The 14,099-nt window shown below is 38.0% G+C and overlaps 1 protein-coding gene across 1 annotated transcript in view; it reads left to right on the plus strand.

Moving 5' to 3' along the window:
• DISC1 (DISC1 scaffold protein) overlaps window positions 1-14,099 on the plus strand; it is a 184,041-nt gene that overhangs the window by 130,925 nt on the left and 39,017 nt on the right. The window contains exon 10 of the mRNA XM_026844578.1: window positions 6,013-6,073. Within this exon, the coding sequence (XP_026700379.1) occupies window positions 6,013-6,073 (61 nt within the window). The remainder of the gene's footprint in view (window positions 1-6,012; window positions 6,074-14,099) is intronic.

Raw genomic sequence — 14,099 nt, forward strand, 5'->3', positions numbered from 1 at the left:
AATGTTTAGCTGTAATTTTTTATGTCAAAGGCAAGGTATCACTTGACTCATTGCAGTTTCAAATTCGTTGTTGCACCAAGCCCTACAAATTAAGCCAGCTGTATGTATGTTGGGAGCCTTGTAGGCAGAGGGACAAAGCAGATGGAGCGTGGTTCTTTGCCTGCTTCTGCTATGTGTAAAACATTGCCATCTCCCCAAATGAGCTTGTACTTGGCCTTTCTTGGGTCTCCTAAAGAGACGAAGCTGGTGTCTTGGGTATTGCGATGCCCACCACTCCCAGCATGACTGCATGCTTCCTCCTCTTCAGGATGTACCTACGTGTTTGAGAGAAAGTTAAAAGTAGACCTTCTGTATTAACAACCCCAGAGGGAACTTCCTGAGGAAGATCTGCTGTTCACTCTGTACTTTTCCTCTTTCCTGTTTCAGTGCAGCATAGGTGGGAAAATGCTATGCTGTCCTGTGTTCTGCCAATTTTGTATTTCTTTATTACTCTTCATATATTTTTATTACTTCCCATATTTTTACAAAGGTTGAGGGTATGAAGTGGCAGTATACTATAAGATTTTAAATGTAAGAGTGAGCAAAGAATTTTAAGACAGTGATGCTTAAGATAGAACTTTAATTGGTTTTATATCTGAGAAGAGTTACCCTATGGTATCAGAGCAGTTGACCATCTAGTGCTGGAGAGAGAGCTGAAGCTGATGGCAGAAATCTTCATATGGACAAGACGCAACATACTGCATCCCTCTGACAGCTGTGAAAGCAGTGGAGTGGCATTTGACAATAGATTCCTGAAAGCCCCCTGTCCTCTTGTGGGATGGGATTATGATAAAATCAACATTACCAAATCACCCAGCAGTTCCTGCAGACTCTCTGCCATCCAGAGGGATTGAGGCTGTCTAGCAACCCTGCACAGTGCACCCCTGCTGCATATGCACAGCTCAGTCCTAGCAGAACTGCTGTGCTTGTGTGTCACTGCAAAGCACAGCTTTACATTTGTGTGGCAGGACAGTATCCTGTTCTGCAGGCCAGCTGTTTTCAGAAAGAGGAAAAGGTCTTGTGGTTGAGTTGCCAAATCATCTCCAATTAGGCAGATAGTATCTTCAACTCAGTCAAGTAAGATTGGGTTATGTCTTTAAATGTGTGGATTTAATTTCATAGATGTTTGTTACCAATTTTTGTCTTGCCAGTTCACCTTTATGTAGTCTTCCTAGTCACAGAATAGCCAATCTATTTAGAATCTTCCTAAATTTTGGCCACCTCATCTCTGGTGGCAATAATTTCGTCAGGCTAGTTTTATGCTGTCCTGCAATGATGTTTAGATGATTAGCACATTCCTTAGAACAAACCACAATTGCTGGAAGAAACAGATAGTAACTACAAATCTTGACACTTACTTTATTACTGGAAGACAGTCAGTGAACCAGCATAGAATTTGGTTGATTGACTTAACCCAGACTGTTAGCTTTTTCTGGAGTATTTGCATGTCTTTTTCAAGACACCTGTTTTCCTCTCTTTAATCCTGGCCCTTTCTGTTCTTTCTGCTTGAGTGTCCTGGGAATAATGCATTGGAGAGAGGCTGTTGTTCTTTACACAGAGCTTGTTCTTTGGGTTTTTCCCCTGTCTGTCGGCATGATGCAAAATTCCTTACCATTCTGTAATCCAAAATCTTGTTACTGGGGCTTGATAAATCATCTTGACATGTAGTTTAGCAGCTGAGATGTCATCTCTGAAGTTTGACTGGTTTACCAAGCTAACCTTTCAATATTTCAAAGCCATTCTGCAGTTTTTCAGACCTCAACTTCACACATTAATGCAGCACATCTTTTACAACAGAAAAGATTAAATATTTTCAACTCATCATGTTCTGCTTTTGCTTTTCTCTTAGTGTTAATAATAATTTCTACATTTAAAAACTATAGAATAGTGACAGGGCAAGCAATCTTGTTCACACCTAATTCTGCCCTTGGAGCTTACTCCAGGTGGATCAGTGTGTGTCCATGGAGTTACTTCTATTTTTATATTGTTCTTAAGAGCCAAATCTCATCCCAGATCCTTAAATTGTGCAAAAAAGTCATTAAAGCCAGCAGGAGTTTTGTTCTACCTGACTAATAAAGTATTTGAGGAGGAATGTAATGTTTGTGGATTGGAGAGGCTAATTGCATCTAGGCTTCAGGTTTGTTGTGCAGGCAGGTAATGTCTGGCAGTTCTTTTCATGCTGGGTCTAGATCTGCTAGCAGCCATTCCAACCTTTAATTTTGTGTAAAAAATGTGTGTCACTGTTCACCCCCACTGTCCACCCATCCCTCCCAAAAAGAAAAAAAAAAAAGCCTTTCAGAGTGGAAGGCAAAAATTAACTTTGGATGTTGCATCTCTGGGACTCAAGGTGTGTATGATAGAGAACTACACACTTGTAGGCTAGCCATTAAAAAGTGCTGTGATATTGGCTACCAATTTTTTAAGGTATCTAATTTAATTTTAAAGACTTTTTTTTTCTGAGGTGTCAAGCATCCACATCGAAAACTTCCATGTGGACACTGGGTTCAAGGTGTCTCCAGTCCGATACTCAGTTTTAGAAGGGTTTTGAAAATCTTGATCATAGAATCCAAAGCACACATCGTGGTCCATAGGTCTTTGTATGCTCAATTTATGATGTCCAAGACTAAAGAATAAAAATGATGATACACCTTCACATACAGGCTCAAATGATATTTGTAAGTAATAGAAATAACACTACCCCACTGGGACTGCTTTCAGATGAGAAACAACAACATGTGATGTTATTTTAAAATAACACTATGTAGGTTAATTATTGGAAGATATTTATGCAGCTTCTAAAATGGCAGATTTATACTTTGTAACAACTAAAAGGCCACCACAGGAGCTCACTGCTGTCCCTCAGCTCTGTCTGACCAGGACTGATTACAAGACTAGACTTTGCTGCTGTAAGGAGGAAGAAAGATATATGATAAAATAAGAGAAAGAAATGCTGAATCACTTTTCTTCAATTAAGGCTTCACAAGGAAAGTCTATTTTTAGTCTTAGCAAATACCCTGGTGTCTGATCTTCTGTAAGTATTTATACTTCTTTATTTTAAGAACTCCCCTCAAGGCCAATATGAGCTAAGCACGTAAATCCCCAGAGAACTGATGAAAAAAGCAATCCCATTCACTTAAATGTAAAATAAAGCATGTTTATGCAGAAAAGAATCTCATAAATTGTTATTACTTTTTTCCCCCCCTCTGTCATCTAGTACTTTCTTAGCAAGACTGAAGGCATGCACAGCTTCCTGTTTGCATTTTTTTGCTTTGATGGGATGGTGAATGGATTCATTAAATTAGAATTAAAAAAATATCTGCTAATTTGTTCTTGTCTTCTATTTCAAATGGATGATCTAAAGGCTGAAAGTATTTCTGTATTTGTTGCAGTGCTGCTTGGAGTTTGTTACGAGGGCTGTAACCTCCATCAGATTTTTAAGCGGTGTTTTCCTTCCAGCAAAATCTCCAGGTCACAGCTCTTCCAATTACATGCAGAATAAGGCAAGGAGACAAAGCTAGTCTGGGGAGCTTTCTCTTTCAGCAGCAAAGTTTGCATTTCTTTTAATGTACTTAAAGCATTTGACAGGAGAGAGTAGGGTTTAGTGATGTGAATTGATTTCCAAATGAGTGTTAGCTTTTTACTGACCTACTTTTGACTAGTGGTGTATTCTTGTCCATTACTTTTTGTCATTGAATAATGCTGATATATTAAGCTGTGTGCTTCAAGGGCATTGTAAAATTGCATGTAGGGGCAGGACTGAACTGTGAAAGTGCGAATTACTCTATCAAGATCATACCCAATTAAAAAGTGACAAGCACAGCAGGAGAAATTGAAAGCAAGGTTTATCTTTCATGTAACGTAAGAAGTCACTATATCGGTTAGAAACAAAGTGAGTGTGAAACAGATTCTCCACCTCTTCTCATCCCTCTCCAAAAATTAATAATATCTGCTGACTTCGTTATCTGAAAGAATAAGCCCCTGAGTTGTAACAGCTCATGTTGAAGAATATTATGACAATGGCAAGAGAAGGGGAAGTACAGCAGTCATACACCTTTAAGCTGTGTGCTATCAAAGCATGCATGGGACCTTGGGTCAGCACATCAGGGATTGACGGATAGGGAGTTTGGAAAAAGTGGTGCTATTTCGTATAAAGCTGTAGTGTGTCATTAAAGGAGGACTTGCAGTCTTGCAGGCTCTCCACAGTTCTGCAAGAAGCGTGGGAATAAAAGTGTGGTAAGGAAACAGAACTTGTGCTAAGCACTGTAGTTGTTACAGAACTGCTACAAGCTGAGGAAATTTATTTAGGCTCCACTTCCATTGCAGAAATCCTTATATAACCTTTTACATAACATTCGCCACCACTCTTCTAATGGTGAGATGGGTCTGTAAATGTATAAATGAATGCAGTTTATGTACAATATAGTCTTCTAGAATCCTGCTGGGTCAAGGTGTTGTGTACAGAAACTGTTCTGAAGGTGAACCTGGATGAAAGATGTTAATGAACAAAATTGTGGTGCTTTCCAGAGTACTAGGGTTGTAGTGGGGTTTGTGAGGGTTTTTTTAGTTTGGGTTTTTGTTGTTGGTGGTGGTGGGTTGGGGGGGGAGGTATACTAATCTGATAAACTCTCTTGTAAAATAAACGAAAAACCCCACAAAAAGTAAATAAGTAAATCAACCGCAAAATGTGCCCTATATTTGCAATTAGGATGCAGTCTGCTTCAGTGATGTGTGAATGCTGTCTGACCAGGTGAACACCACCTTTGCAGGCAGGCAATGTTTCATTGACCCTGATGTTTGCTGCTAATGGTATTACCTAAGTGGTTTCAGTTAGTGAACTCCTCTGTGTGTATATGAACACAACTTCAGCACAGTTAGTTTGATTAATGCTGAGTTTTCAGATTAGTTTTTAGTGTGTGGCATTCTACTTTGTGAAATACAAAATGATACAAAAAATAAAAGAGGAAAGTGAGAAATATGTGTAAGCTGTGCTTGGAGGCACTGTATTGCAGGGAAGATAGGGGGAGATAGATGGGTAAATTCACAGGGTACTTGATCCATGTAGCAAGCTTCGCCCTTGAAGACTTTGATGCTCTCTAGAATGCATCCTCATATAAAATATATATTTAATTGATTTACAATGAGTTAAGAGTTTAAAAGTGACCAACTGATTTAACAGTCCTACTAGACTTGGAGTTGGCAAACAGCTGTTGGGGGGGGGGAAGTTATAATAATATGAAAATTATTATCCTCTAAAAGCCTCCATTTTCCTGGAGGCTTTTTTTCCTCATTTGTACTCATGATGGAGTACCAAGGGTCATCCAAAAGAACGGCTTTATCATTGTGTGTTATGGTGAGTAAGTAGTTTACTGGGGTTTCTTCTGAATTAAGAAGTTCTAGGGACTCATATGCAGGCAATATCTAGGTCCCCATTTTTAAAACAAACAAAAGATGCCAAAACGTAAAACCCCCAAATCTCATAACAATCTTGAGTGGTATTTCTTTTCATTCTATACTGTTTCAGTTCTATCAGACAAAGTTTGAGACAAGATTCATAACAATTTCAAGGACTTTTGTGCATAGACTGATGAATAAGTTAGACTTGCTTGCTTCTCCTGAAGGTAAAGGGGAGGACCTAGCTTTGTGGGTTTTCTTTCTTTTTTTTCTTTTTTTTTTTTTTTGTGTGTCAAAATGAAACTTCTACAAGTTGTACCTTTGTTAGCCTTACCGTTTTTCTGGCACAACCAAGAGGTTAATGCATTATATTAATGTAATACCGATACAATCGACTTTCAAGACAAAAAAGGGAGAAGACACCCACACTGTAATTTGGATGTAAGAAAGATGAATGGAATTCTCATTTCTAATATATGTAAAATTTGTGGGTAAGAGATGAGTTGGTTTAAAAAAAAACCAACCCAGATAAACAAAACTGTACAGTTATGCCATTACTTAACTTTGACTTTTATTTTGCAGTGTCCAGTGTAAAAGAAAATGCTGAAAAGTACATGGAAATCCTGGAGGACAAACTACATAGGTAAGGATAATATCATGGAAACCTTTGAAAGTTCAAAAATGCTTGTTAATGCAGCATTGACATACATAAAAGTGTTAGGGAATGTTTTGGAACTTGCATTAAAATAATACCAAAAGTAGTTCAGAGTTGGAACTCAGAGTCTCATAAGTGTTATTGTTAAAACCTCTGTTCATTGCTGTGTTCAGCAGCTTTGTCACCAGCCTGCCATGGATGCAGGTAAAAAACAGAATCTGTGTTCTCTGGTGAGTAGGGCTACCCTGGAGCAGTGGTGCTATGGCCAGAGAGAAGGGAGCATGTGTGCAGTTGGTGTGCATCACTCCAGCTCCACCTGCAGGTGCTGTAATCCGTGGTGTGAGCTCTTGAACACCCAGAAGCCCGTAAGTGTTGGGTGAAAAGGGATCCCTTACCACAGTTCTTGGGCATCTTTAACAAGAAATGACTCCTTATGTAACAGTTTTGAAAGAATGCCATTTTGGGGGATTGTGGAAAGCAAAGAGAAACCAAGACAACAATGGAGATATTTTAAGACCTGAATCCTGATGCATAATACACGTATTTTGATACTTTTTTTTTCCTTTTTTTTAAAGAAATAATAGCATTTATATTTCCTTCAGTTGCTGTGTGAAGGGGGCTCTAGATCATCCGAAGTTTTAGGCTGTTCCTTGAAGTATGGTTAGTAAATGTTGCTCTGCTGTTGTAATGTAGTCTTCTGTTATAGTGGACTTGGCCTTGCACAAGTATATATATATTGAAAAAAGATTTCATATGAAGTAATTGGAGCTTGTGTCTTAATAAAATAAAAAAAAGCCACCAAATTAGTGCCACTTCCTTTTCTATTACTGAGCAGGTATAATTAATAAATTTGGTTCCTTTTTAATCTTTTGATATATTGATAGAGAGAGGGTTCTAGATCTTTTGATTTGCTCACTCATACTTTTGAATACAGAAAGATCTATTTTGCATAACTCCTAAATTTTAAAGTAAGTTAGAGAGCTGAGTGAAAAATGGTGGAAACAGACTTCAAAGATAAGGCTGTGTGCGCCCTGCCTAACTCCCCTTAATAACATTTATACTTCGTATATTCTAATCCATAAGTAAGAAAGACAAGCCTTAAGAACTTTGTGGGTTGTCTTTTTGAAAAACATACTTTTTATTAAAAAATATAAGGTATAACAACATGTACTGATGCTTCTAGGCCGTATGGATTTAACTGACATGCCAGGCTCCCAGAAAGTAGTAAATTTATCTTAAACAATTAAATACTTAGAGAATCTGTATAGACTTTTTTTATCCTTCTAAAAATTTTCATATAGAATTCGCAGCTGTGGCTTTTAAAAATTTATTTGTGCTTTTTTGTGTAATTTTTGAGTTGTCTTCTTGGACTTTTCTGCATCAGTTTCTTAAATTGCAACACATTTTTATGTGTCTTGATAGGTGTTCTTAATGAGCTTGCACCATGCTTTTTTTCCCCTTTTCCTGCTATTTGTGGGAGAAATTTCCATGCTGAACTGCTGGTATTCATCCTGCTTCTGTGGGGAGTATCATTTCAGGGGCAGGTTTAAAAGTTAAACCCTCTTTTTGGCACTGCTTTATGTTTTGGAAGTGGCTTTTTTATGAACTGTAGTTGACCATTTCAAACCTCTCATGCCAGATTTAAGAGTTGTTGAATAGTGTAATGTTATCTGTTGCTTTTGTATGCTGGGCTTGCCTTCCTCACAACAACATAGACCTGGGCCTGTTTCACTCTAGGTTCTCTACTGCAACCTGGCCAAGGGCTTCAAAGTTTTGCTGTTGAGATAAGTTGGGTTTTTTTCCCCAGCCTTTGCTGAAGACACAAATGCATGAAGTCTAAGTATATTGCTGCAGTTGTACTGGTGCATGGACTTTTAACATGCACTTTAGAGCTTGCCATCAGCTTCTCTGTCTCTAACAGACTGTTGGTGTTGCCAGGCTTCTAAAATTTCCCTTCCTGCCCTTAAGAGTTAAAAACCCCACACACAAAACCCCATAAAACTTACCAAATAAACCCAACAAAAAACTCCCCCCCCCTCCCAACCCTACTATAGTGCTGGCCAAGGCCCCAGATGGTGAAGATTCAGTCCTGAAACAGTGATAGTTTTGCAAATGTACAAATGGTATTATTCTAAAAATAGTAATTAAGGGCTAATAATTTCTTTTAATATTGGAAGAGAATCTCTAATGATTTTACCAGAAATAAGTCCTTAAGATACTACATCTTTAAAATATTTTTATATTTATGCTAATAAAGTGATTATAGATACTTGTTTTTTAAAGGTTCTTTGGACTTTAAGTAATTAACTCCATCTGCTTTACAGCTTGAGTAATTAAAAAAAGTAAGCAAGAGCCTGAGAGGCTTTTTTTTTTTTTTCCCTAATCTCTTAAGGAAGTAACTTGAGAGACTGTTTCTTTTTTTGGGGTCTTCACGTAGATGCTCAGATTACTACTTATATATCATAACCTAAGGAAAGGCTCTCTAAGGGAAGTTTAAAGACTGTTTTAAGCTTGCATTGTAGACAGAGGTAAAATTTGCATCTGGCTCATGGATGCACTTTTTTGGATGCCTTTGAAACCAATAAAGGATCAAGTCTGCACAACATGAATTCAAAGAAGCTTCTAAAGCTTTTCTCCAGATGAAACACATCATTTTGCTGGTGAGTTTCAAATAGAAACAACCAAGGTTCAGACGCTTCAATTTAAGATACAGCTTCAAAATAAGATAGAACTGTTAGAAATGTAATTTTTGACCACTTTTATAATAGAAGAGAATTAATGAAGAAAAACTCAGACCAAAACAGCTTTAATGAAGTTTAAAATTTAGAAGTATCAATTTTATCAATTATAATATGGTTCTTCCCCCCCCCCCCTTTTGTTTATTTTCTTAAGAAAAGTTTGGACTATATTCCTCTAGTGGGTTTTTTTGTTTGTTTGTTTTGTTCCTTTTGTTGTGTGGGGGGAACCTAGCTTATTCACTAAAGTATCATTCTTTTTTTTTGGTGTGGTGCTTTTTTTAAAAAAAAACCCAAACAATGCAGTACTTTTGACTGCAGACTACAAAATGCATCTGTTCTAAAGTAGCTTAATAGCTTGTTTAATGTTAATCTGCTTGATTAAGAACAGTACTCTTTTAATAGCCTTGCACCTATAGAAAAAGAGAGAATACACGTGGACAAAAAAGGAAATAGGCTCAGTGTCTATTACTTTCACCCCAAAGAAGGCTTATAACCCATTAAGAATACAGATTGCTTGATATGGTTTTTTCCTTTTAAAATATACCTTGTATTCTGAGCAGTGGAATGACAATTATTGAGGACAATATCCTTCAAGAAAAGAATAAATAAATAAATAGCATTTTTAATAATCCTGTAGTCTGTCTCTTTTCCAGTCACGAATATCCATTAAGCCACTTCCAGAGTTTATACATTAAATCACTAGCTGCTCTTTTGAGAGTGTAAATACCATCGCCATCACTTCTGTAGTAGACCTTGAAAATCGCTTACCTTTTGTTAGTAAATCCGAAATGTGCTAGAATGGTCAGAGTTAGGATAATGCAACTGTGTTCAGTGAAGACATCTGTCTGCATGCATATCTGAAGTGAAAGGATTTTTGCTCAAATAACTTCAGCTCATCACTTGAGCCATTTAAGAGGGATTGTACAAGAGTTCACTATAGTTGTCTGATCTAGCTTATTGAAAGTCAGCTGAGCATCTTCTTATGGGACCCTTGTTTTTCCATAGAAAGTGCATTTCTCAATCTTGCTTCTTTACACTATGCGTGAAGACTCTGCTGGGACTTTATATCATTGCCATGACTACAGTGGGCTTCAACAATCCAACTCTTTCAAGAACCACCAAGTTCTTGCTGTAAGTGAGTTGAAGTCATGTAAATGGTTGAGGGTCATGAATTGAGCCCAGGAAAGTGCTATAAAACCATAAGAGCAGAACACTTAAGTTGGGATTTTGTGCTTAAATGCTGTCTCCCAAATCAGTACTTAAATAAAAGTGGCCAGATTTTGCCAAATGTGTGTGGTACCAATAAGCATCTTTGAAATCAATGGAGATGTAACCAAATTATGTTTGTTGAGGTACTTATATGTGTTGTGAGAATCCAAGTCTAGACTTGGAGTTTGTAAATATTTATTTGTTTTTGAAGATGCCGAAAAAATCACCTGTCTTTTAAATGGGTAAGAAAACTTTGATATATATATTTCTGCATGAAAAGTAATCAGCTTTTGAGCTACTTGCTAACTCTTACATATCTCAATGAAAATCATGTGACATGAGCAATTGTGTGTCTGTCACATTTTACATGTGCCTTGTATCTCATTAAATCTCTGTCCTAGCCTCAGTCTATTTCCCTTCCATTGAAGAGGTGGTTGTGAGAGTGTGTGTACATAGAAAGATTGATCTATGGGAGAACTGTATTTGCTAGTTAGAAAAACAAAACCAAATGTGTGGAACAAGGTAAAATTAAAAAAAAAAAATTATCTTTCAGACCATTGGCCTTGCAGAAGCTAGTAAATGTTCCACAGTAAATACAGTTATTATAAAGTGCTGTGCAACACCAGGAATTTGATTACACCACTGAAACGAAAGCAAAAGGCTTTGGTTCCTTCACCTCAGTCTTACCTTTGGAGACAGTGCTGTGCTATTATTGCAGTAGCGGAGGGAAATAAACCACTTTATTAAAAAAAACCCAACCTTTCTTTATGCTTTTCTTTCTATACTTCTTTTACATTTCTTTATACCAAAGAAAACAAAGATTAAATTAATGGTGCAAATCAGTTTCATGATATTTAGGATGAAATAACAATGCTTTTATTTTTCAAGAGTCCATCTGCTAGATATCTATAGAAACATATTGGGAATACATTGCCCTTGTGAAACGTATTAGAAACCGATAATCTGTGAAAGCTTGCACTCTGAAGCAGATGGAGTAAATGTGGCAGAATGGTTTGAAGAGACTAATCTGAGGATTTCTTTTTCTGTATGCCGTGAATGATTTTACATTTGCCCTAAGAACTGGGTTTTTTTGGCATACCAAATATTTCCTGAGTGGAATTGCATGTTAACATGGAAGTTATGTCTGAACCATAGCCAATTAATGATAGATACGATATTCAATGAAGGAGCCATCTCACAAGTGCAAGTACATCTTGAGGGCAAAGGAGGCAGAGGGCAAATAAAAGTCAGGAGAAACCAAAGATCTTGGGATCATCGTTCATCCTTCTGCATGCACTCAGAATATAAGAGCTAGACCTGTCATGAAGAATTGAACCCTGAAGCAGTAGAAACCTCAGAATGGGCTGCCTTCATTGCTAATTAAACAATTAGGCTTTTAAATGTTTCTCAAGACTGTAAAGATTTTCTGCAGTGCAGTGAGATCCCTGCATCCAACTGGAGATTTTTAGCTTCCTGCACCCACCCAAAGTCCTGTTTGGAGTCTGACACTGTGCTGTTGAAGAGCAGCCTGTGGTATCCAAGCCTACTAGTACAAGCTTGCAAGTATCGAGCGTTTTAATGACCAAGATCCCTGTGTGGCTCTCTACAGACTCTCCCCTTCTGTAAGGGTAAGATTACATCTTGGGCCTATTAATGTCTTGCACGTCATTGGTAGAAAGCCTGATGGCTGCTAGAGGAGAACTGCTGTGCTAAGGCTGCTGAGTAAGGCTTTCCAAAAGCTTCTCCCTCTCCTATAGAGAGCAGAGCAGGTGTGCTTGGGAGTGCCAGGTGGCCTGTGGTAATTCTGTGTAACCTGTGATGCCTCAGTTGAACTGAGGGCTGTTTCAGATGCCAGCAGTATCTTAGGACTGCACAGATAGGACTAAAATGCCATCTTTACCTACCTCTCCCCAAGACGGTGTCTTTTCTACCGCTCTCTCTCGAGGACACAGCCCTGTCCCTTGCTGGATAATGATCTGATCTTATTTTGCTTACCAACAGTTCTGCTGCAGGAGTGTTAAATGCAGGTTAGCCAAAATACTAGATTCTTCGAGTGACTCATTTAGTCCCTTTCTTCTTCCCAGCTGGTCTAAGCCATACACAGCTGTGAGAATATTAGCTCCAAAATTGTGAGCAACAGATGCTTTATATGCAGTGATGCATTCCTTTATATCTCATGGCCCACATGGTGATGGCTTCTAAATCCCTTATCATAACTGCCTCAGGCTGGAAACAATTTTTTTGTACCAGCTGATGTAAAGATGACATTTCTTGAGCTGATGGAATTTAATATGATTGTACTGTTCTCCAAGCCTCAGAAGATTATGCTGTGACTTTCATTCATCACAAAACCAAGACTTTTTAGTTGCTTTTGCTAATTCCCAGATAGGAATCATTAAATTATTTTGAGGGAATAATATTGTTCAAGAATAACTGGTGACAATTACACAAAGGTGTTTTATTGAGCTATTTTCTGTGTTATTCTGCAAGACTGGGGAAATGAATAAATATGCCTGCTAGTAAGATAGAGTATTGCAGTGACTGTGCTTTGCCATTGTTGAATAATATAGCACCTAGTAACTTTGCAAATGTATGCAAACCCTTTCTTCTTTAATTGGCTCTCTTCTGCTGTTTGTCTTAGTTTATTTTCTGTTCAACAATGTTTGTTTTCATGTTAATGGTGGCTTTTTTTTCAACTCATAGATGCACCGTGCAGGAAATGTAGTGGAGTCTTACCCTGATGTAAGGTGTGCTCATCTGCACACCTCCTTGTTCACTTATGTGTGAAGGGGATTGTGTGTGATTAGGACAACTTGCATTTGCTGAAGAAGCAAATGTTGAGCCCAAGCTGTGTTTTACCTGATCTCATACATCTGTGATTTTTATTTTTTTTTTAAGGGCTTCCGTCAAATGTCACTTGACTAGTTCAGAGCAAATGTGTCTGCAACCTGGTTGCTCAGGCTGCTAGTACACGCATGCATTCTGTTTCAGAAACTTGTGGTTTTCTTATGCAGACAATGTTTTTAATGCATTTGAACGTGTCATCTTCACGGAGCACCATCCCCTCAGGACATCCAGTGTCTTGAGGGTCCCATGCCATAAGAGGACAAGTCAGGATTAATTGCCACCACGTCGCATTTCAGTATATAAGAAAATGAACAGTCTTAAAATAGTTGTTCTCTTCCCTCATTATTCATCCTGTTAGCTCACATACCATGTGTCTCGAGTCTTCTTTATAACATACTAAGTTTCAGAAATGTTTTTGGAAGCAGAGTATTTTGGGTATGAATGCTCTGAATGGCATGGCACACTGAAGGCACAGTGTTTTGTACTGCTGATCGTCTCAAAGCTGGTCTGAGATGGTCTTGGAGCACATCGAAAGGCCTGTGTGTTCTTGCAGATGCATAGTGCTCTTTCTCATCCGGTTACAACTTCTCTACTATTCCTATGTGTGTGGGGTATTTTTTTTTAACATAACATTGACTATATAGGAGTAGTTTCCCAAAATGTATTTGCCTGTGACTTCAAGTTGTTGCTAATTAGTGATCCTTATCTCCCTGAAAAAGTGCCCTTGGATGGCAATGAAATCATTGTAGTTTCCTGCCCATGCGACAAAGGTCATGCAGAACTATGCCCAGTGTGATTATTTTAAATACTAAAAATTTGGAACATGGTTACAAGTTGATGCCACTGAAATGAAAATGGTAAATAATTTACCAGATTTGCAAAACTGGAAGAAATTTTTACATGCTTCTATGATATCTGAAGGCATTCTGCTTCAACGGTGGTTTGCTGTTCTTTAGAGTAAAACAGCCTCTTTTCGAACATACTGTGTAGTTTTATCGTACTGATGGGTTCCCAAAAAGCCTTCAACCACCACCACCACCACCACCAAAACACTTGTCTGGTTTCAGTAATGTTGAAAAAGCATTGCAGTGTCAGCAAACCCACATAGGGACATTCAAACACTTTACTTTAGAGAATCAGTTCTCCTTGTTGTGAACAATACATTCGCTTTGTTTCGGTTACCTTATTCATCAGTCTACACGAGAGACACTGTCATAAAA

This window comes from Athene cunicularia (assembly GCF_003259725.1).
Source record: "Athene cunicularia isolate RWA chromosome 3 unlocalized genomic scaffold, athCun1 chr3_part1, whole genome shotgun sequence".
Taxonomy (NCBI): Eukaryota; Metazoa; Chordata; class Aves; order Strigiformes; family Strigidae; genus Athene; species Athene cunicularia.